This window comes from Prionailurus viverrinus, chromosome A1, assembly GCF_022837055.1.
Source record: "Prionailurus viverrinus isolate Anna chromosome A1, UM_Priviv_1.0, whole genome shotgun sequence".
Taxonomy (NCBI): domain Eukaryota; kingdom Metazoa; phylum Chordata; class Mammalia; order Carnivora; family Felidae; genus Prionailurus; species Prionailurus viverrinus.
In genome coordinates this window covers 106,311,384-106,331,670 of record NC_062561.1, presented here as the reverse complement: position 1 = coordinate 106,331,670, position 20,287 = coordinate 106,311,384, and the positions used below count along the sequence as shown (strand labels likewise).

Sequence of the window (20,287 nt, the reverse complement as noted above, 5' to 3'; positions counted from 1 at the left end):
CAAACTTTTAGGTCACATCAGCATGACAGGTGGCACCAAGGGAGAGCAGAAAGACCTCAGTACTTCTTGACATCTGTGCAAAACTATTCACTGCAAGTATGTGTCAAGGCTGTGAGGTGGCTACCACTGCAAGGATAGAAAGAAAGTTACAACTTCCAGACAGGAGGTGGGGACAAGAGGAGGGCATAGAAAACTAGACTAGTCTAAGAAATATTGAGAGAAGAGGGCAAGACCACAGTAGATACAAAAGACAATAAAATGATAGGTAAGAATCCAAACACACCAGCAGTCATGATAGTTACAAACTGTGAGTTAAAAAAACAGATGTACTTTTTAAAATTCCTTTTAAACCCAGGGCCTGATGCTGTTCGTAAGAAAGGTGCCAAATCAGAATGTGAGTGAGGTTGAAAATGAAGAGATGGAAAAAAATAGTGAGGGCAAGTGCTGATAAAAAGAAAGCACAGGCAGAATAAATATCACCAAATTTGGGGTGCCTAGGTGGCTCAGTGTGTTAAGCATCTGACTTCAACTCAGGTCATGATCTCATGGTCTACGAGTTTGAGCCCCACATGGGGCTCTGTGCTGGCAGCTCAGAGCCTGGAACCTGCTTGGGATTCTGTGTCTCCCTCTTTGTCTGCCCCTCCCCCACTCATGCTCTGTCTGTCTCTCAAAAATGAATACGCATTAAAAAAATTTAAATATCAACAAATTAAAGATTAAAAAGTATAATTTGCAACAATGTGGTTAGAAGTAGAGTGTATCATGCTAAGCGAAATTAAATAAAGACAAATATATGACTTCACTCATGTGAGGGCTTTAAGATACAAAACAGATGAACATAAGGGAAGGGAAGCAAAAATAATATAAAACCAGGGAGGGGGCAAAACATCAGAGACTCTTAAATACAGAGAACAAATGAGGGTTGCTGCAGGGGTGGTGGGTGGAGGGATGACTAAATGGGCAAGGGGCGTTGAGGAAGACATTTGTTGAGATGAGCACTGGGTGTTATATGTAGGGGATGAATCACTGGAATCTACTCCTGAAATCATTATTGTAGTATATGCTAACTAACTTGGATGTAAAGTAAAAAATAAATAAGAAAAAAAAAACATCCTAACCAAAAACAAAGCAAAAGCAAAAACAAAAACATCCTGACAAAAAAAATATTAAGAAGTATAAAGATGAAAGCCGTTTATCAAAAATATTTCATTGTCATAAGCTCTCTTAGGTTCTTGATAGCATAGCTTCAAAAAAAAAAAAAAAAAAGGCCCCAAACAAAATTTACAGAATATCAAACCCAGTAAAGATAAAAGAGATTTTAATGAAAACCATTTTGCCCTAATAGATTGATCACCGACCAAAAGAGCAGAACTCCCTAAATTTCTTCAACCAGTAAGAGTCCTCACAAACCACGCTGCTCCTCTGATTTGACTCAAAGCCAGTCTGGGAGCCTGCGCTTCATGCTTGCCTGTGTGGCTTTTACCCTACTCTCCACCCTTCCTTAACACCCCCCTCCCCTCAGCCCCCAGCCTCGCTCCTGTATCGTGTAAACTGGCACCCTCTCCCCCAGAGTTCTTCCTCACCTTGTCTGGTGTCTTGGGGCAAGTTTATGCCTCGTGGAGGTCAATTTTCCATCAAACGACCATACCTCCCCCACAAGGAAGGGAAGGGAAAAAAGAAAAACATTTTGTTAAGAAAGAACCCTCCTGGATGGAGTTAAAAATAAATCCATGTTCACATATGACTAGTTTTTATCCCATCATGTTGGTATTTTGGTGAGGACATTTTAAATAAGATGTAACTCCCTTAAGGATCATTTGTGAATGGTCATTTTACACTCTGCTCATTATTCACCCTATTTGTTTTCCCAAAGATGAAAATGAATGCAGGACCAAGCCAGGAATTTGTGAAAACGGGCGCTGTGTTAACACTATCGGGAGCTACCGATGTGAGTGTAGTGAAGGATTTCAGTCAAGTTCCTCAGGCACCGAATGCCTTGGTAAGTGGACATCTGATTGTATTGTACTTGGTAAGTAAAACATCCATTTTATGATGTCATCACAGAAGGGCTCTACCTACATAGTCTTGTCTGCTATAAAACCCCCCAATCTGAGTAATCCAATATGCCTCTTCCTGAAGGGACCCATCTATTAAAATGATGTATTTCTGCCCATGTGTTGTATGCACATCTATGTGTCATGTAAATAGTCTTTTCAAAATTAAGATTAATTAAGCTCTATGGAAAATGTGACTTTACTAAAACTTACATCAGGAGATGATTTAATTCCATAAGAAAATATTTGCTATGTGAGGTAAGCTTTGCTGTATTAATAATATTAAAGTAAATGCCACATTTCAAAAATGCAGTGAAGGTTAATTTTTATTTTACAGTACAGAAAAAAATGTTTTACAAAATATTTTCTTGTGGAAAATATAAAGCTCAGACATTATGTTGTATTTTAATGCTAAAATACCTATGTTATAAGCCATTTCAGTTAAATATGAGCAGGTGTAAATGTATGGAGGAGGAAAATTTAAGGCAAACCGAGAAATAAGAGTACTCATCACTGATACAAAAACAGAATGTCTCAGCCATATCAGATTCTCCAAATGATGTCACTGCGTTAAATCCTCGGAAACTGTTAGTCAAGAAAATAAATATTATTTACAGTCTAGACCCTTACTAACCACCAATCTTTCCGGAAATAGAAAAGATAACCTACATAGTCTAATGTATTTTTTTGTTTATAGTATTTTCACTGGGATGGTTCATATTAAAGATTTATTTGCCTATTTACATCAGAGAAATTCCTTTATTTATACTAAACAAAAAAACAAAAAAAAAACCCATTTAGCCCACATGTTTGAACCCTCTTTTAGATGCAGAAAATATGAGATTGGACTGAATACGTACCAACATTGTAACATCATCTGGAATTTCCACAAATAAATCCTGATACTCATTTGCTTATTTATAGGGAAATGATTTCATTTCATTTTCCTTTTATTTGCATTCTGCAGGAATGATAGCTTGCTATCAACTAGTTGCTGATGGATTGAAGAAAAATAAATCTATTTCTAAAGGACAGTATCACCTTTTGTCAAATTTAATAAAGTCTAGTAAAAGAACATGCTCTGAACTGATTCTCTAACACCTTTGTGTTCATGAAACTGTCAGGCAGTGTGGCTGTTCACATAGAAGAGTACTCACCTTTGAAAACATTACCGCCAGGAAGAAAAGCATTGATGGTCCTATTTTACTTGAAGATGAAAATGAAGTGTCAGCACCATGTCACTGATGCTTATTAACTCATTGTTATTTCAGACAATCGACAGGGACTCTGCTTTGCCGAGGTGTTGCAGACGATGTGTCAGATGGCGTCCAGCAGCCGCAATCTCGTCACAAAGTCCGAATGCTGCTGTGACGGGGGGCGAGGCTGGGGTCACCAGTGTGAGCTTTGCCCACTTCCGGGAACTGCCCAGTACAAAAAGATATGTCCTCATGGCCCAGGATATACCACTGATGGAAGAGGTAAGGAGTTGAGGAAATTGATGCACGCTACCAATACCATGAACATTAACTTAGGTTAACCGGAAGGAAAAGTGAAAAATTGATACGATAGCTGAAATACTTACATGCGTTTGTATACGCTTCTTGCTAATGATTTGGAGACTGGAAAAGATGCAGTCTTCATATTTAAGAGGTAGGATTTACTGGGAAAACTGAAAGCTTCGGTAACAGTAAGTAATTTTCTTGAGATCACACCCTTTCTAAGGGATGCACTCAGCAACAGAACATACCTGTCTTACCCCAAAGGCCATGCTTGTAACCCCCCAAACTATACCTGCTTTACTTAAATACGTGTTGCCTATTTGTGCACAGGGACTCAGTCAGTTTGCAACGTATATACAAACCAGCAAGTCTCATTTTCAGTTAGTGGTTTCCAATTTTTTTTTTCCCCTTCCTGAGCCCATTCCTCTTTTAAGCAGTTTATATCTAAAGGCTCTAACTTTGGAGGTCAATTCTAGCCTCTGGCCCATTAGTCCTCTGTTTCCATTTTTCTGTACAACCACCTGATAGACTGATGTCCTGAAAAATACCATTTGCTTCTATTACTACACAGACTCTTGGCCCCGGGCCTGATTACGTTGCTAATAAAACCCTTTCTTCAGAGCCGAATCCCAGTGTGAATATGAGGTCCAGGCATAGGAGATCACCACAAATTCCAGATTACTTGAGCTTCAGAGAGGTAGCTGTATACATCCCGCCAAAATAATATACACTTATATTGCAAAACAAGTAGACTTAAGTAGGGCTTTCAACCTAGCTTCCATGGATGTATCTCTTCCGGTCACTTCAGAATAGTTTTCTTTCCCTTGCAGGTTGCCAGCCGCTGGAGTGAGCAGCACTGTGGATGTTGGTTGCTAATTCTCTCATGTCACTTCCTTCGTTTCTCTTAGTTTTCCCACCAGCGTTATCCCCGCATATATATTAACTTGTACATTTGTTTTCATTTTGGGGTTGTTGTTGCCCACAGATATCGACGAATGCAAAGTTATGCCAAACCTTTGCAGCAATGGTCAGTGCATCAATACCATGGGCTCATTCCGGTGCTTCTGCAAAGTTGGCTACACCACAGACATCAGCGGCACCTCGTGCGTAGGTAAGGTGCCGCGTCTCTCCCTCTGGGGGTGGCTGGCTCCCATTGCCTACAGGTCACTCCTGTCAATGCAGTGTTTACCATGGAGCGTGTGGGACACAGAACTGTTCAGTTCATCAGGAAGTGTTCAATTGGAGAAGCATAAAAATTATTTCAAAAATATTGTTTCAACATTTTATATTTTAATATAAAATGACTTCGGACTCTGGACATGTGTGTTAGCATATATAGAGAATGCGTTTTGCTCCTCATTGCTGTTTTTGGCATAAAATATACCAATTAAGCATCAAGTATCATTTCCAGTTGGAAAGAAGTCTCAAGGCAGAATCCTTCTATGTTTTTACAGTCTCTTTTTCTAATTCAGTTTCTTATTGTCTCACACACAGAATTCCGTAACAGTTAAGGGCAGGGGTGGGAGGCTTGCCTTTATCAAGTCTTTCCAAAGCATTCAACTTAGTTTTCAATGATGACCAAGAAAAAAAAAAAAAAAAAAAAAAAACAAGTCTTCTCTCCTCCATATTTAATTACCTTGCAGCTTTACTTCTATTCAAGTTCCTGTTTTAATAACAACCTGGGATGAAAAGGTTAAGAAAACCCATACTGACTCTTAGTGAGCATCTGACTCACTTGGTTGGGCATGAGAGTGCTTGAGAACAGGCTGTTGATCATGAGCTTTTGGCATTCTGGAGGCATGGATCAGTATGTTTTAGGAAGAAATGGAGATTGTTTGCCGTCTGACAGTCTTAGCAGTAAAGAGGTAGTATATTGAAAGGTGGGGACGATTTAAAGAGAGTTGTTTTGAACAAAGATGTGAGCAGAGTGTGTAGAAACTGCGAGGCACAATGCTGTGTGCTGGGGCTGTGCCAAAAGAGAAGAGGGAGATGTCATTGAACCCTGGGAGGGGAAAATTGTGCACGGAGGGCCGCCTTGAAAGGAGCTGTGACCCCTGACCCAGTGACTCAGAGCCTGAGCCATCTTGCAGGGAGGGTGTGGAGGGAAAGAAGGACCAGGCAGACAGAGAGCAAAGAGAACCTGCTGGTGGTGTGTGTGTAGTCTAGCAGCCTGGGCCCGAGTCTAGCAGCACGGTGGGCCAGCGTGAAGACTTGGATCTGGATCTGTGGTGCCCCACGGTGCTTAGCATGTCAGCTAACAGTTCAAGAGAACGTCTTCCATACCCGTGTGTCACAGTGTCCGAAGAAAGAAACTCTGGGGGCACCTGGGTGGCTTAGTCAGTTAAGGGTCCGGTTTCAGCTCAGGTCTTGATCTCGCTATTCATGAGTTCAAGCCCTACATTAGGTCATCCAGCTCTGTGCTGAAAGCTCAGAGCCTGGATCCTGCTGGAGAGTCTCTGTCTCCCTCTCTGCCCCTTCCCTGTTCATTCTCATTCTTTCTGTCTGTCTCCCTCCCTCTCTTCCTCCCTCCCTCTCCCTGTCTCTCTGTCTCAAAAATAAACAAAATTTTTTTAAAGGAAGAAAGAAATTCTTACATTTTAGAGTATGATCCTCGAGCTATAAACCAAAATACATAAATCTAAAGAATGTAGTTGCACAGCGCCTGGTGGCTCAGTTGGTTGAGGATCTGACTTCGGCTCAGGTTGTGATCTCATGGTCGGTGGGTTAGAGCTCCGTGTGGGGCTTTGTGCTAATGGCACATAGCCTGCTTGGGATCCTGTCTCCTTCTCTGAATCTCCCCCACTTGTGCACACACGCTGTCTCTCTCTCTCTCAAAAATATTTAAAAATTAAAAAAAAACCAATGTGGTGGATTTTTTGAACCCGCATAGTTGTACAGATATTACATTTATCCAAGAATCATAGACTGCTCTACAAAGTAAACCAGTACGTTACTCTCAAGGACACTGTTGCATGCATCTTTTCTCTCTGGCTGTTTTTCCATTTTAAGTTAAAGTGGAAAAGAAAAAGATGAAGAAAGAATATGGAGGGAGGAAGGAGGCCAGTTGCTCCTTGAAACTAAGAATTTAATCTTCATATCACTCTTACTTAGATCTTGATGAATGTTCTCAGTCCCCGAAACCATGCAACTTCATCTGCAAGAACACTGAGGGAAGCTACCAGTGCTCATGTCCCCGGGGATATGTCCTACAGGAGGACGCAAAGACGTGCAAAGGTGAGCGGAGTCTCTGGCATTTCTGACCCTTGTCTCTCTTCTTTCCGATCCGCATCTAGCGAGTCCGGGATTCCTCCACCTGTATCTCCTTCATTAAAGCACATCTTCCTAGTGACCACCTTATTATGGCACAGAAACCTCTACTGAAGGACACGTGCAGGGGGCAGAGAGCATTGAAACCCAAACTACCCCAGGTTGCTTCTTCTAGCAAACCACACAATTCAAAATTAAATGAAATTACATAAGACAAAAAACGGTGAGGGAAGAGATTGAAACAAATAACTGAAAGCAAATTTCTTTCGTTGCTTATGTAGGATCTTATTTCTCTAAACTACTTTTATTATATGTCTACCGCAGAATATTGAAAATGAATGGTTGAATTTAAAATTTTTTGCTTAGGTAGTATTGAAAGTAATTATCAAACTAAGTTAGACAATTACTGTGGCACCAATGCTATAGTCATGCATTCATTTTTTCATAAACCTCACCAGTATAAAATCAATGGACTGAAGAAATTCCTTCTTAAATTTTTGAAATACAGGTTATTCTTAAGAAGAATGAAGTTTTATTTCCAAGGAATACCGAAAAAAAAGTAGTACTAACAATAATAGCACGCAGTACTATTCTCTTTGACCTGTTTATCGAGCCATCAGGAGTCAATGTAATTTTGCACGTTGTTAAGAGTACAACTAGTGTGTGCTTTTTAAGCTTTAATATAATGAATTAGTGTTGTTTATATCTTATATTGCTTTACATATTTACTTCAATATATTAAGTTCTAATCTAACCAAAATCACATTTTGAGTTTTCTGTTAGTTCAAATATAAATTCCATTTATGATCAGAATTACAGATGCTATATTTTGGGGTTTTTTTTTTTTGTTGTTTTTTGTTGTTGTTTTCTTTTTTTGCTTCCTCTTGTATTTATGATGGTGTTTTCATTTGGAGTCTGAGAACCTGACTCAGTGTTTGTTTTCAGACCTTCATCAATTTCCAGATGTTTTTATTATTATTTAACCCCTCTTTTAATAGGAGTAAGTGACCAGCCATGTACTGAACTGTGCATTAAATTCAAAAATCATACCCTTTGGATATTCGCTTTGAGAACGGTTCGTGTAAACCACTGTGACTCCTCCATTCACTTTCTTATTCTAGGAAAACTTTGTGTTACGTATCACCTTAGCCATCCTATCAGAGCAGCCCATGATATTTATGCTGCTGACATGTGAGAAAAGGAACTGCTTGCCATACACATATGGAAGTCTGTAAAGCTTCCTGCACAACTCTAGGCAATATACTCCCAATGGAAGATGTACACATCCTATGGCTTCATGAGAAAGAATGCACAGCCAGGTGACTCTGCTCTGATTTTCACTGGCTTCTCTTTCATTTCAGACCTTGATGAATGTCAAACCAAACAGCACAACTGCCAGTTCCTCTGTGTCAACACTCTGGGAGGTTTTACCTGTAAATGTCCACCTGGTTTCACACAGCACCATACTGCTTGTATTGGTAAGACAAAACTACAAATGGCAAGTTTTGCAAACTCTTGGTAGATGCATAAAAACCATACTTAAAGTGGGAGAATAACGAATGGCTCAATACTCATATTTAGGACCAATGCGTCATAATTAGTGTCTAGAAAGGAGGCTAATAATATAGGTGTTTTTGCCCAAGAATAATATCCAAAGGAAAAAAATAGTTAAGGTCCAACCAAGCACAAGCACGGTAGGGTGTATTCCAAACAGTGCCTTTCTGTTGCATTCTAAATATAACCATGTGTATTCAGACAAAATATGGATAAAGGTTCACTGTAATTTACAACATACTAGCGAACATGGTGGATTATTTTATGTTAGAAGACACGCACGTTAAGAGACCTTCAGTCTGCGTTATCAGAAATCATGTCCTCGATCAACCCAAGATACACTATAACTTCACATGTCTTGAAATAGTCCTTTTCTTGCCACTAACATGAAAATGAATCTGGCCATACATTTCCCTCAAGTTTTCACATCTTGAAACTTAGGCTTTCATACCTCACTTTTCACTTTGTATAGTGAAATCTCAGGTAATGATTAGGAAGCTTGACATTCCTCCTTCCTGCTTTGCTAGACAACAATGAATGTGGGTCTCAGCCTTCACTCTGTGGAGCAAAAGGAATCTGTCAAAACACGCCTGGAAGTTTCAGCTGCGAATGCCAAAGAGGGTTCTCTCTTGATGCCACTGGACTGAACTGTGAAGGTCAGTTTATTTGCTCAAAAATCCTTGATCTAACACAGCAAACTATTTTTAACTCCCAAGCCACTAAATGAGAAATGAGATCATCTCAAAAGAAAGAAAGTACTTAACAAGATAGAACTCAGGAGCTGATTTTTGTTCTTAGATTTTCATGTATCATTCTGGGGGCAGAGGAAAACTTTAAGGTGGTAGAACCAAAATTCTTAGAGTATGAACTGGCTTTTAAAGTAAGTGTTGTCTTTACATAATTACTGATCTAAAAAAAAAAAAAACTACAAGAGAATTCTGTAGCTAATATGGTTTACAGTAGTATACAAATAAATCAGAAAAAAACATGGGGCTTTGTTCCATGATAATGACATGTGTGAAAGTTAAGTCTTGAAAGAACCAGTTATCAAAGAGAATTGCAGAAATAGATGAAAAGCACTGGGGAAAGTGAGAGCTATTTCCATTTCATTTGTTCTGAAACTCCTGATTCACTCTCTTCCCGACAATGGGCATTTTCTATAAATCTACCCCCCACAATAGGTATTTCTTGTGAAGTGCAAGGAAATGTTTAACTGGGAATAAATTAAGAATCTGCCTATACCTGACAAAATATTAAACTGTTCTCTAATATTTCCATCGCAAGTGTTAATTTATTAGAATTGGTATCTTTTGCAAAATACCCATGCCAAAAAAATTATAGGACTATATATATATCCTTACATTTTTTATAAACTATTGCAGTTTATGTCTTTATTGAGTTTAGTCACCCTTTGATTTAAGAAATATATTCATAGTTTTTAATGTACTCTTTATAAGAGGTGTAGGACATTTGTATATCTAATTTGCAGCCAAGAAAAATTCGGCTTTAAAAATTTCCATTTTAACATTTTATATTTGAAATCATTGAAAATTTTAAAGTATTCTGAATGTACAGCTGTTTGCCACTTGTGAGTTCAGCTTGTGACCATCCACATAAGATACCATTTATTAATTATCCATACAAATTTGTTGTACACACATCAGACGTGTCAATTTTATTTTACTCTTTATGGGTAGATTTCAAAACCTCAGGTATCATTCCCAAAGAATATGCATGTACGAACAAAGAAATTATTCCAGATGTGTAAGAATACCACATCACATCTAAAAATAACATTCAAATACTTAAATTTTAAATTTAATTTTGAATGGTATCTCTGTAGTGCTGTATCTTCCTGAAATTGAGGAATAAAATGTCCGAATCACTATTGAATCTACTGGAATATGTAATGCAAATATGCTTCAATTACCTACCAAATAAATCACACCATATGCAGTTAATCCATCCAAAATATACACAACATTTGTGGTTGCTATTGTTGATTTGCTGAAATGAAGATGTTATTGAAAGCACTGACAGGAGATGGTCCGGTGGACAGCATAAGAAGAAGGTGGGCTCTTAGAACCATCTGTGATGACCCTTAATAACCATGTGACTTGGAAGAGCTCACAGCCTCTTTGTGTGTCTTGTTAGTTTCCCTGATGACAGTTAGCCCAGGTTGTGTTGGGAGTGCACGTCCGAACAGTAGAGGCAAGTCTGCGTGAATCTCATGCTGGGCTTGTTTTTGCAGATGTGGATGAATGTGATGGAAACCACAGGTGCCAGCATGGCTGCCAGAACATCCTGGGAGGCTACAGATGTGGTTGCCCTCAAGGGTATATTCAGCATTACCAGTGGAATCAGTGTGTCGGTGAGCTCCTGCTTGTTATGTGCCATCTGCCTTTCTTACGTAAAGTATCTGTGCATAAAATGAACAACTAACAAAGGCTGATGCTTCAGTGTAGCCTCAGAATCCTAGAACTTTGTTTATTTTTGAGAGAGAGAGCGAGAGAGAGGGAGCTAGCAGAAGTTCCGCAGAGGGAGAGAGAATCCCAAGCAGGCTCCACACTGTCAGTGCAGAGCCAGAGATGGGGCTCTACCCGAAGGACCATGAGATCATGACCTGAGCCAAAATTAAGAGTCGGGATGTGTAACTTACTGAGCCACCCAGGCGCCCCATTATCCTAGAACTTTAAAACCAGTCCTTCACGGGCATCTGTTAACTAGTCTCTATGTTTGTGTATGTTTGAAAATACCTGGAATAAAAATGTTGTTTTAAGGGCCTAAAAGGTAACTCAACTAGAGCTTTTATAATTAGAAATTTCTACTACATGTACCTTTTTTAACTTTGTAAAAGTGGTGTCAACAATCATCGTCTTCATTTGCCAAGGTCTGGGGCTTTTCATCACTGATGTCTTATCTTTAGATTTGGGGTTGAAGAATTACCCATCCTTCTCCCTCATATAAATCTAAATGAATTCACATCAGCTTAAAAAGAGCCATCCATCTGTGCTCTTCAGTTACATAGATCTAATGAAGAAGGTTAAAGTATTTGAAGGTAGAACAAGTATCTAGTTAGAGCTAATTCTGTTGAAAACTCCAGAGAAAAGCATTTATGAAATAAAACGTGTAGACCTTTAGCTCTGTTCCTTGCATTGCTAATAGTCAGTAGAAGTTCTCATTTTAAGGACAGACTGATCAAAGAGAACATTATTCTGTACTTGAATAGCCAGCTGATTGACTTAGCACAGGCCTCATTTCTTCACTCCATCTGAATGCACTTCATAGACATGCTATCCAACAGGCTGTGACATCAGATGCCAGCATAGCTGAGCAGAGAGGGGAACAGTGGTCCTGCAGAGAAACAGCAGGGCGCTTTCCTGTTCCTCTGTAGTGATTTAAATTACTCCACGTGTTTTCCAAATATTTCACTGTGAGCATCCACTAAATAAATTAATCTGATTTTATCCTTTGTGGTCTTCTCAAAAGAAATTTCTAATGACGGTGTAGTGATTTGAGAAGAGAAAGTCAAGATAGATTTCAAAGGAGGGAAGCCAAGTCTTGTGAAAGTCACAAATAGGGTTGCAGTCTTGTGCCAGGCCAGGGAAAGATGCTTTTGTCACCCCCACAAATAGACACTCATGAAAGGAAATGCAGAAGCAATTAATGATTAAGAAGTTAAGGGCAAAGTTTTCAAACATTATCAAAATGGTGTAAGTTAGGCAGTCAAAATGATTTAGTAAAAATACTTCTTTTTCCGTACACACACAAAAAATGTTGCCAATGTCCTTTTGCCCTGATTTACTGATTTTTAAACAGGGGCAAAGTATAGGCGTAATAAATACACTTAGGAATATTGAGAACTATTGAGAACAGTACTTTTTTAGATAGCTATTAAAACAGTATAAAACAATGATACTGCTTTGTTTATAAAATAGGAGACCCTCCACTTAGTAAATAACATGGATTTCTCAGTTAATTCTGTGGATGTTACAGCCAAAGGACGATCTTCTAATATTTCCTATGTGTCAGCTTATTAAAAAGAACTCTCATTTTTATAGTGACCATAAGTATAAACAGGAACATGTATGGAATATTCATCTCAACTTCCAAGTTTTTAAGTTTGCTGAAGCTTCTGCCTATAAATATCTAGTGCAAAAATATCTATATAGTTTTTCACTACATTGGTCTAACTTTAAGATCAAGGCTAATACAGTATATATCCTTTTTAAAAATGTATTTATTTTGAGAGAGAGAAAGAGACGAGTTGGGGAGGGGCAGAGAGAATCCCAGGCAGGCTCCACATGGAGCCCAACGAGGGGACTCAATCTCAAGACCATGAGATCACAACCTGAACTGAAATCAAGAGTCAGATGCTTAACCAACTGAGCCCCCCAGGTGCCCCATGTATGGTACATCCTAATTCCCCTTTGTGGGATCCTCCAAGTGGGCACTTCAGCAAGGCAGTCACCCCAGAGAAGCTCACACAGTGTAACAGCAGGGATTTATTTGGAAGTTTCTAGATTCTTCTGTTCAAGGTTGAGGAATCCAGCTGGTCTCTACTTTAATTGCTGACTTCCTTGCTTTGAACACACATAATTCCAGTTGGAATTTTAACTCAAATATATGTCAGGGATGGAATTAAACCATCAGGAACTAATAAAAGCAACAACTTGTCAAAAGAACAAGAATTATGACAAAATGCCAGTTGAAACACCGCAAATTATTTTTATCTGTTACCTGTGTGTGTAAATATCATTAGTCATTCATAGGATTGAAGGGGGAAGGATACAGAATTAAAGGACCAAACTGTTATAGTCAGTGTATCAGATAATTTTAATATTAAATTGTAAGCCTACAATGTTGTAATACTGTTGCCAACTTAAGGAAAATGACAGTTTGTGTTACTACTGAAAAAGGTTTTTTTTTTTAATTTTTTTAATGTTTATTCATTTTTTGAGAGACAGAGAGAGACAGAGCATGAATGGGGGAAGGACAGAGAGAGAGGGAGGCACAGAATCTGAAGCAGGTTCCAGGCTCTGAGCTGACAGCACAGAGCCCGACCCGGGGCTCAAACCCACAAACCATGAGATCACGACCTGAGCTGAAGTTGGATGCTTAACCGACTGAGTCACCCAGGTGCCCCAATACTAAAGAAAGGTTTTGATTCTCATGAACACTTTAAGAAGTCTCCAGCCACTTGCCAGAGAACATTTATAACATTCTGGCACACACACTGTACAGATGTAGGTAGGTAACATTCCCAAATCGTTGCAACCATTATTAATTATTCAAAATTGAAAATAAGTGAATATTAACACTTGCCCATGGAAAAAATTATTAATCAGTGAAGCATGAGACAAAGTATGTATTAAACATGAAAATATTTTACAAGTGAGATTACCTGAGTCCACAAAAATATACCACAATATACATTTGTAACACATGAGTACATTATGGAGCTTACAAAAACATGACACATATTTAAATATTCTCGTCAACAGTACGTAAATGCAATTTACTCAGTTAATTGCCTTTCCCTGGTAATTTTCCTACCTAACAGAATGTCTAATCCTATATTCATAGCAGGATCATTTTGTTAAATTATAACCTAATTTGTATTTTCTGTTAGGAGAAAAACACTGCATATAAATGTCAGATTTAATGACTGAAGCAGGTCAGCCTTCATGGCAGAATTGCAAGTCTTTTGAACATAGAAATAAAACAGCAGTTATGCCTATGTCCGAGGTAGCCTAGTTATTAAGAATTCACTTAAATACTTTTCTCCCAATGAAATGAAGACTAAGAACTCATACATAGTAAGTAATCCTGTCAAGTTGTATATCCGGCACTCTCTGTTTGCTGGTCTAATTCTGAAGCTATAATCCTCACACAAAAATTGCCTAATTCATTCACATCTATCCTTTTGGTAACTTGTGGGCTTTACTGCATGGAGTTAAATTTCCTGAGAGGCCTCGGCTCGGAGATTGCCCCTGCACCCCCGTAAACCTCCCTGTAGCTGTTGTGTTCCAGACGCACATCTCCTTGCAAATGGACCGTCTCCCCACATGGGCTGAAACGTAAACTTGTCACGTATCAGGGAAGCAGCCACATTGTGCTCCACTGGGGTCATAAGAATTCCACGGAGCAGATGTGACTTGAGCCCAGGGTGAAATGTGGATTATGATAAAGCCCAGAGGAGTCAAGCCACATGCTCTGTATCAACCAGGCAGTGAAGAGCAAACTTGTAATCTCCGCAGTTAAAAGCACAATCAGGCTTTGATTTTTGTAAAAATAAGAGCGACTGAAAGTAGAACCTGTCATTATCCTGCAGGCAGGAATGTACAGTGTAAGGTTAGTTATTAAACTGGTAAAACCTAGGTTAGCATTTGCTGAATGCAAACCTCTCCCAGAAGATACAGGCTGCACCTAATGGGTTCTCAAGTAGTTACAAGCATATTAGATTTCCAGTTCAATAAATTGAAGTAAATAATGTTTCTTTTAATTACTTTGTAATTCATAGTATTTGAATTTTTACATATGTTTTCTACCCACATAGAATGAATTTGGGAATTGCTAGGGGAATGGAAACGTGTAAAGAAACAGGTTTTTTTAAATTGAGATATAATTCACATATCATAAAAGTCATCTTTTCAAAATGTGTACAGTTCAGGGGCTCCTGGGTGGCTCAGTCGCTTAAGCACCGAACTTCAGCTCAGGTCATGATCACCCAGTTCGTGGTTCGAGCTCCAAGCTGGGCTCTGTGCTGACAGCTCAGAGCCTGGAGCCTGCTTCCGATTCTGTGTCTCCCTCCCTCTCTGCCCCTCCCCTGCTCACGTTCTGTCTCTCTCAGAAACAAAAACGTTAAAAGAATTAAAAACACAATGTGTGCAGTTCAGTGGTGTACAGTATATTCTTACAGAAGTGTGCAATCATCACCTCCCACACATTTTCATCATCCTAGAGAGAAACTCCATACCCGTAAGGAGTCATTCTCCATTTCTCCCTCCCTGTGGCCCCTGAAATGTAGTGATGTACTTTGTATCTCCTTGGATCTGAGAGACAGGCTTTTGAAGTAACCTTAGGTTCCAAGAATAGAAGTTGTTCAGTAGGCAGACTGCCTACATCTGGACCCAGAGGCTGCCATCCTATTCAGGAATATAGCACAGACAGAAAATTAAAGGGGAGGGCCAGGGTTTTTTAAAGCCCTAAGTGAGGGGAATTTTGTCTGGGGTTTTTTTTGTTTTGTTTTTTTTTTGTTTGTTTTTAATTTTACAAGCTTTGCCAATCAACCATCAGAGTGAACATTTTTTAAATACACTTCTAGAGGTATGTCCACCCGAAACTGTCATTCCTCTGACAGCCAGGCTCTCCTTCACCTCCCGCCCCCTCCCTTGGGTAAGAGTTTCTTACTCTGTGTTCCTAGACGAGAACGAATGCTCCAATCCCAATGCATGTGGCTCCGCTTCCTGCTACAACACCCTGGGGGGTTACAAGTGTGTCTGCCCCTCGGGCTTCTCCTTCGACCAGTTCTCCAGTGCCTGCCATGATGTCAACGAGTGCTCGTCCTCCAAGAACCCCTGCAACTATGGCTGCTCCAACACAGAAGGGGGCTACCTCTGTGGCTGCCCGCCCGGCTACTACCGAGTGGGACAGGGGTAAGGCCACCCACCTCTCCGCGCTGGGAAGCAAGCGCGGTCCCGGCACTTAAGGGAAAGCTAATGTTGCCTGGGAGGCAAAAGCACTGGTCAGAGGACTTGGGATGTGGGAAGAAGGACCGCCAGGAAGGCACATGGGTGAGGTGCAGTAGAATAACCTCCTCTGTGGTACATTTGAGACCCGCTTTTATACAGGTGTCCTCTCCAGCCCCTCAGAATGGCCTGAATTGATTCACTCAGATCCCTCAAGGCCAGAGACATTTTAAAAACCCTGCTCCCGTGTTGTCACTGACACCTGGATTATGAGGTGTAAGTGGGATGGCTTCACCCGAGATTTTTCTATGAATTTTGGCAAGTGCTAACCCAGTGGTCCCTAAAGAAGGAGTCTTTCCCTCTCTTTGCTCATCTGGCTGTATAGTGCACAGAGCGGATGTGCCTGGTGAGCGTGGCACCACCACGAGGCTGGGCTCCTGCCAGCTAATGGCACCTTCCCAAGTGAGCCGTCTCAAGCACATTGGAGGCGCTAGCCACCCACATCCTTCCTTCAAGGCAGCTGGGCCTCACACAGCACAGAAGATGGAATTTACAAGTCAGTCAAGGTCATCTTCCCCAGAAGGAACAGGGAGTGAGTCAGGCACTGAGGGGTGTGGACTCATCTGTCCACCCCTGCTACCTGATAATGCCTGAACACCAAGGTCGTGGTCCAGACAACAGGTCATTTACAGCCAACTCGGTGACTCTCACTAACCCTATGAGGAGCTCAGAAATCCCAGCTGTTAAAGCACAGAGCCACCCTGAGAGCATCAAGCACAGGCTTCAGGCTTGTAAAGCAACAGAAATTCTCTTAAGCATTCTCTTTTGAAATTCATACTTTGCTTTTGTTTGGTTTTTTAACCTTCTTGATATAACTATACCTGAGTGCTTCAGTCTAAATAGGAATGAAAATTGGAGAAGCCCGGGGCTCGTTCTGAGAAGAATGTTGCTCAAAATGAGGGAGAACCTCGTGTATTAAGTGTTGAAGGGAAAGTTACCAAGACTATTAGGTGTTGGTGTTTCTGAGCTTAGAGTTTACTCTGTTGGTTTCCTGTTTCTAAAAAGTCTTTGGTCTCCCACTGGAACCCTGTGGTCACACCCTGTGAAGTCTCACAGTGCCTTGCTTCTCATTGCAAATAGCCACTGCGTCTCAGGAATGGGATTTAACAAAGGGCAGTACCTGTCCCTGGATGCGGAGGTGGACGAGGAAAACGCTCTGTCCCCAGAAGCATGCTATGAGTGCAAAATCAATGGCTACTCTAAGAAAGACGGCAGACAGAAGAGAAGCGTTCACGACCCAGAGCCCACTACCGTGAGTAACCCTGGCTTGGTTCTGTCACAAGATTTTATCCTCACGCCGTCACGCATACTCTGCAGTAAACTTTAACATAGGTTTCAGCCTCTGTGGACAGTTTGTTGAAAGGTCATAACTAAATTAACAGACACAATATGGCAGAGGCACGGCAAAATTAGGGGCAGTATTAACTGAAAACACAAGGACTGGGTGTGTGTGTGGGGGGCGGGGGGACTTTATCAGTCATAGTTTCAGATCCTATGTTTTTGTTTTTGATTTGTGCCAGAGGGAAAAACATCCGTCTCGGAAATAGCTATTATAAAATGATTGAAATAAATTATTTTGAATGTGTCCATTTGTGTTTTATACAAATGTAGCACACCAGGTTGCTTTTAATTCTCAGTAGATAAGCCAACAAGGTCTCATATTCTATGACATTTGTAAGAAGGATTCCTCCCATATAAGAAAACAAAATTTATATCTCCAAGTAAAGTGTATTTTGTAAGGAACTGAAAATCTGAATTGCCTGCCCATGGGTCTTTGCTATCAATGACATTTACCTGAGTAGTTAAAAGGTAAGGCCATGCCTATGTGGTTTGAAATGTTCCCTGACCCTCCCCACTTACTACCCGTGTTTCATGGGGCATGTTCACTTAACCTCTCTCTCCCTCAATTTCTTCACCTGTAAAATGTGGATTAAAATACTTAACCTTGAAGGCTGACAAGAAGATGGTGTTGACACTGTGAAGTGCCCAGAACAGTGCCTGACATGTTAGTAAATGTCACCAGGTATTATTACCTGGTATCCACAGATGATGATTTGCCCAAAGATCAGGGCTAGCACCACCTTCTTCAGTTAACATTACTGCAAAATTCCCCCACCAAAGAAAACAACTAACTGGCTGTGTGAGTTAGAGGACTTGTTTCAGTTTTCTGAACTGAAACTGTTTGTTTCTGAACTTCAGAAACTATCCTTACCTGTAAGACTAGACTTCTCTAGACGAAATGTCTTTGGTTCTCTTTTATAATAATAAACAAGCCAGTGTTACATTTACCTTAAGTTGACGGAGGTACCTAACTGATGTTTAAATATTCATCCGGTGCCCCTGACCAAAAATCCAGAAATTTTGCTTATTAAAACTTGCCACAGTGGTAATGGGCACAGGATTCTGTCTGATCACTGATGGGCCCTTCAGCACCAGAGCCAAGTTCTGACTTAAAGGCATCAACTCAGAGCTTTAGATTTTTCCAGTATTACTAAAATAGAATCCTAAAACTTCCCATCCTTCTGTCCAAGTGAGACTTGATTTATCTGGGCCTGGCCCCACTGGTTTTTTTTGTTTTGTTTTGTTTTGTTTTAACCAAAGCAGACTCATACCCAAGCCCCAAACTCTGCAGGTCCCTTGGTCTGCACTAAAAACGCCAAACACCCAGTAAACGCACTCCACTCACGGTGTGGGGGCCTCACAAATCACACCTAGCCTTCAGAATGAAGATTGTTCTGAGGATAGTCCCTGCTGTTCGCTAATAGCTACACTTCTGATTTAGACTCCAGAAAAAAAATATATATAATCATTTCTTAAATTATTCTTAAATTATTATTAATCAGCATGTTATTCCATAAACTCATCAAAAAATGTTTTTAAATGTGAACGCTCTCTGTGGGCTCAGCTCAGGGCTGACAGCTCTGTGGGACTGACCTTTCCCCCAGCTGACAGGAAGTCACAGCAGCCTCCTTCACAAGCGCTTCTGGCGCAGGGCCTACACAGCGTGGTTGCAGCCAACACGTCCCTTCCCAGTCCCTCTGCTTCTGCCTTCGAATCTCTTCCCACATCCCTTCCTGCTCTTCCTCCAGGTTGAACACATCAGTCTGGAGAGCGTCGACATGGACAGCCCCATGAAAATGAAGTTCAACCTCTCGGGCCTTGGCTCGAAGGAGCACATCCTAGAACTCATGCCCGCCATCGAGCCCCTCAACAACCACATCCGCTATGTCATCTCCCAAGGGAACGACGAGGGCATCTTCCGCATCCACCAAAGAAACGGGCTCAGCTACTTGCACACGGCCAAGAAGAAGCTGGTGCCTGGCACATACACACTGGAAATCACCAGCATCCCTCTCTACAAGAAGAAGGAGCTTAAGAAACTGGAAGACCACAATGAGGATGACTACCTCGTAGGGGAGCTCGGGGAGGCTCTCAGAATGAGGCTGCAGATTCAGCTCTATTAACCCCTTACAAGACCTGGTTCCAGGCTCAAATCCCTGCACAGCCAGCCTGCAGAAGCCTCTGAGAAATCAAGGACTAATTTTAAAGATGGGGGCAGGGGGCGGGAAAGACATCTTTTATTTCTTTCCTCCCTGTCTCAGACTGCAGAATGTTGACCCTCACAGGGAGGGATAATTGAGACTCTGGTATGGCCAAAGATTTGAGTACAGAGGCAACCGTGGTTACTGTATTTTTTATATAACTTCACTTTAAAATATATTAAAAAAAAAAAACTAAAATTAAATGTTCAAGAGATCAGCATATGGCACTAAATGCACAAAAATAATGTGAGTTTTTTTTTTTTTTTTTTTTTTAACCTGTTAGCAGTCTGTAACACTTTGGGTATTTTGCTATAGTTGCTAATTAAAAAAAAATATAGATGTTTATTTATTTTTAATGCAGTAATATATGGAGAAATGAACAAACTATGTAAACAAAAAAGGGAAACTCACTTGTTTTTCTTTAGATTTATAAATTTGAGCTATGTCTTTTAGAGGTGCTTTTTAAAAATCCAGTAGATTCAAGAGATGTTTCCTTTGGTTTTTCTGCCAGTCGTCCAACTGGTACACATCCGATTGTTTTAAAGAAAGCCTCACAGAGCTGTATGGGCCGTGTAATCAATACTCTGAAAAGACGGAAATGCCATTAGATCCTGGATAAA

General features: G+C 40.4%; 1 protein-coding gene across 2 annotated transcripts in view; it reads left to right on the top strand.

Moving 5' to 3' along the window:
- The window catches only part of FBN2 (fibrillin 2), a 257,700-nt gene extending 237,827 nt beyond the window's left edge, over positions 1–19,873 (top strand). For both annotated transcript variants that reach the window (XM_047859972.1, XM_047859981.1), the window contains 10 exons: positions 1,874–1,999; positions 3,326–3,532; positions 4,539–4,664; positions 6,665–6,787; positions 8,182–8,298; positions 8,902–9,030; positions 10,626–10,745; positions 15,801–16,032; positions 17,206–17,377; positions 19,215–19,873. In XM_047859972.1, coding sequence (XP_047715928.1) covers positions 1,874–1,999; positions 3,326–3,532; positions 4,539–4,664; positions 6,665–6,787; positions 8,182–8,298; positions 8,902–9,030; positions 10,626–10,745; positions 15,801–16,032; positions 17,206–17,377; positions 19,215–19,589 — 1,727 coding nt within the window. In that variant the 3' untranslated portion in view covers positions 19,590–19,873. The remainder of the gene's footprint in view (positions 1–1,873; positions 2,000–3,325; positions 3,533–4,538; positions 4,665–6,664; positions 6,788–8,181; positions 8,299–8,901; positions 9,031–10,625; positions 10,746–15,800; positions 16,033–17,205; positions 17,378–19,214) is intronic.
- Positions 19,874–20,287: the final 414 nt, after the last annotated feature.